At 47.6% G+C, this 3,515-nt stretch overlaps 1 protein-coding gene across 5 annotated transcripts in view; it reads right to left on the reverse strand.

Annotated features, from left to right (window-relative positions):
- DCLK2 (doublecortin-like kinase 2) overlaps positions 1-3,515 on the reverse strand; it is a 186,636-nt gene extending 183,121 nt beyond the window's left edge. For 3 of the 5 annotated variants that reach the window (XR_001003403.1, XM_011956610.1, XM_011956592.1), the window contains exon 1: positions 2,820-3,515. Coding sequence is in view for 4 of the 5 variants with exons in the window: in XM_011956610.1 (XP_011812000.1) it covers positions 2,820-3,240 (421 nt within the window). In the remaining variant the exon portion in view is untranslated. The remainder of the gene's footprint in view (positions 1-2,819) is intronic. The other 2 variants (XM_011956618.1, XM_011956600.1) reach the window with 1 other exon arrangement.

Consider the following 3,515-nt stretch of genomic DNA (forward strand, 5'->3'; position numbering starts at 1 on the left):
AAAAAAAAAAAAAAAAAAAAAATCAACCAAAACGAAATAAAGCAGTCAATTTTGACAATGTGGTGAATATATCACAGACCTATTTTTACTAATGCAAATAACTTCACGGATAGCTGCTTAGTTCTCCTACATGAAAAATCTGAGCACACAATTTTAAATAAAAGTTGAAACTATTTACACTCTGGAATGATTGACAGTAAGCATTAGTGACTATTTTTCTTTTTTCTTTTTTTTCTTTCTTTTTTTTTTCTTTTATTGAGCCAGAGTATTGCTCTATCGCCCAGACTGGAGTGCAGTGGCGTGATCTCGGCTCTCTGCAATCTCTGCCTCCTGGGTTCAAGCAGTTCTCCCATCTCAGCCTCCTGAGTAGCTGGGACTACAGGCGCCTGCCGCCACACCCGGCTAATTTTTGTATTTTTTGTTTTTTAAGTAGAGATGGGGTTTCACCTTGTTTGTCAGGCTGGTCTCAAACTCCTGACCTCAGGTTATCCACCTGACTCAGTCTCCCAAAGGGCTGGGATTACAGACATGAGCTACTGCACCTATATTTTTCTTTAAAAAAAAAAATGCATTACTATGGAGTATTCTACTAATTTGGGGTGAAATTCAAGAATTAAAGACCCATTGTCACAGAGAATTCCATATGACAAAAAAAGTGCCCAAGTTTTATTCTTTTGCAGTAATATTATATTAAAAACTTCTTCAAACAAGTGGGAAAAGCCATAAAAAAATTTTGGCTGTGCAAGTATTTGTTATATTATTTATCAGATTTTGGTATGATTTGGACTCCATAGATAATATTTTTTCCAAATTCCCATCCACTAAAAATCAGTGAATGATTCGACGGAAAACTGTTAACAGTCAATTTGTAGTTGAAACTACAATTGCAGAATTAGACCCAGTGGCCATGCACGTTGTGGGCAGTAAAAGACACAATCTATACTATGTACTCCTATTAATGGACATGCATAATGTCCATCTAATCATCTCTCCTATAATGAGATTCATCTTTACATTATGTCAATTTTACATAGTAAATCCATTGTTAAAATTTCTTTAGAAAAGGATATTAACATTGTTGACCCTTAAGAAACCATACCAGGAACAGTATCCCAAGGGCATGTTGAGTAACGAGTGCTTAAGCAAACAGGCACTGCCTTGATCCTGCAAATCTGATCTTGGGTCAGTCAAAAAACTGGTGGCTCGGTTTTAAAATAGCTAGGCAAATATTACTTGTAAGTGTTTAACATGATTAAGAAAAGCAAACAAGGCTCTCTGAACATTGTATCTTCCCTTTTTATACTTCTCCAGCTCTCCCCTTACCTCAAGAAGCCCTTAAAACCAAAACACACAACTGACTGAGAGAACAAGTGAAGTCACAAGCACACATGTAGACTGAAGAGACAATTTAATTTTGGCTGGGTTGCCATCTAGGCAGGACAGCAAAAACTTCTGATGGCAGTGACTAAATAGACTAACTCAACCACCTTTAGTTTTCCTTGATGTGGCTACACTAGCTCAGGAGAGGTGAACTGTAGATGAGAAAGGAGATGCTGCAGGCACTGAGAGGCAAGGTACGCTCCCTAAGTTTCCTCATCTATAAAATGGGGATAATGTCTTCAGGACAGAAAAGCGTGCTGAGATAATATAAGAAAAACCTTTGGCTTGATGTTCAGCTTCCCCTCCCTGCGAAGCTATTGCTGTGACTACATGGAATATGCCATTTGCATTAAGAAAGATGCACAAGGGCGGACCGTATGTAAACACGCAGTCAGCACATACTTGGGTTCTGCCTGGTCTTTCTGGGTGTTACTTACAACTGGAAACAGGTTCTAGACTACTGATAATGCCTTTTCTACCTGAAAAGGATGAGACATAAGTATTGCAGGAATTCAAGGATGACCCAACATACAGTCAAGCAGTCTCTTTGACCGAGGCACGGCTGACACAGCAGAATTACTAATTTATGATGAGGCCCCACTGCTGAATCCAATAGCCTCTATCATTCTAATTAGCTAATCTTACTAGAGGATAAGGCAGGAGAGATTGACCTTGATTTACCTGTTTTCCAACCACATGTGGAAAACCCCTTAGAACAGTGATTGTTAACCATGGTTCCACATTAGAATCATCTGGGTGGTGGGGGCTTTGGAGACTCCAGACGCCGAACCCACACCCCACACCCAACCAATTTAATCAGCATATCTGGAGGTTGGGGAATCAGGGTCCCGTATTTTTTGAAGTCCCCAGTCCCCTTGGAAGATGAAGCCAAGGTTGAGACCCGCTGACTAGGATCATCCCTCTTCACCTCAAGTAACTTCTGCTGCAAGGCAAACTAGGAAAGCCAACCTAGAGCATTTCACAACCACAGCTTCTGACAGCAGTCACGACAGGACCCCGAAAACTGGAACATGACAGGTGGCTGCACCAGGGTCCACACCGAGGGTCCAACAGAGCTTATCAGTAGGGGATTACCCAGCTCCCCATGGGAGAACCATTTTCTCAAACATTTTGCACTTCAATACAAGTAAATTCAACAATCTTAGGACATGCCACCAGTGTCTCAATCGGCCTCTGACCATCAGGAAATTTTTCCCTTCTTTAAGAGACAAATCTCTTGGGAAAGAAAGTCAGCGTGTATGTGGGCACCCCACTGCCCCCCAACCCCCACCTCCAGCCAATCTCTAGAGAAGCAGACAGAAGCATCAATTCCCGTGCCGCTTGGAAAGCACCCCGCAGGCTCCCCGCTGCGCGGGCCCGGGCCCACTGCACCTGCCGGCGCTCCGCCGCACCTGCCGTGCGACGCCCTCCCCTCCTACCTTCCAGCAGCTCGTCCAGGCTGGTGACCTTCCGGCTGCCGTCGATGGTGTAGATAGTGCGGACACCCTGGGGCAGGTTCACGTTGTCCGACAGGGAGCGGGTGAGCTCTATGAGGAGCGCATCGAAGGACCGGAAGCGGTCACTGGAGATGGCAAACACCAGGCCCTTGAAGTAGCGGTCCCCGTTCCGGTAGAAGCGTGCCTTCTTGGCCTTCTTCTCCGAGCTGAGGGCCTGCAGGGTCCGCGTGCGGTAGAAGCTGCAGTGGGCACTGTGCGCCGGGCTGGGGATGAGCCCGTTCCCCTTGGGGCCAGAGCTGCTGCTGCCCCCAGAGGAGCTAGGGGCCCCTCTCCGCGACCCCGGCCGCGGCCTTTTGTCCCGTTCCTCAAAGTGCTCCAGCTCGATACTCCTGGTGCTGGCCATCGCGGCTGCTCCTAGGGCTCACCGCAAAAAGACGTTCCGGGCTGACTAAGGGTGTGAGCGCCGGTGCAGGGACGTCTGATGGCGAGGGCCCTTAACGCGCCGGGACACCTGGCTCTGGCATCCCGCCCTCTCTGCGCAGGTGGCGCCGAGGAGCCGCGGAGGTGCTGACCCGCCCGCGCCCTCAGCTAAAAGTCGCCGCAGCGCCGAGCTGCCCAGCTCATTGTCCAACGCGGCTCGCTCCGTGCCTCCCGCCCGCCCGGGAGCCCCACGCCCCC

The sequence above is a fragment of the Colobus angolensis genome, unplaced genomic scaffold (assembly GCF_000951035.1).
Source record: "Colobus angolensis palliatus isolate OR3802 unplaced genomic scaffold, Cang.pa_1.0 Scaffold111, whole genome shotgun sequence".
NCBI classification, from domain to species: Eukaryota; Metazoa; Chordata; class Mammalia; order Primates; family Cercopithecidae; genus Colobus; species Colobus angolensis.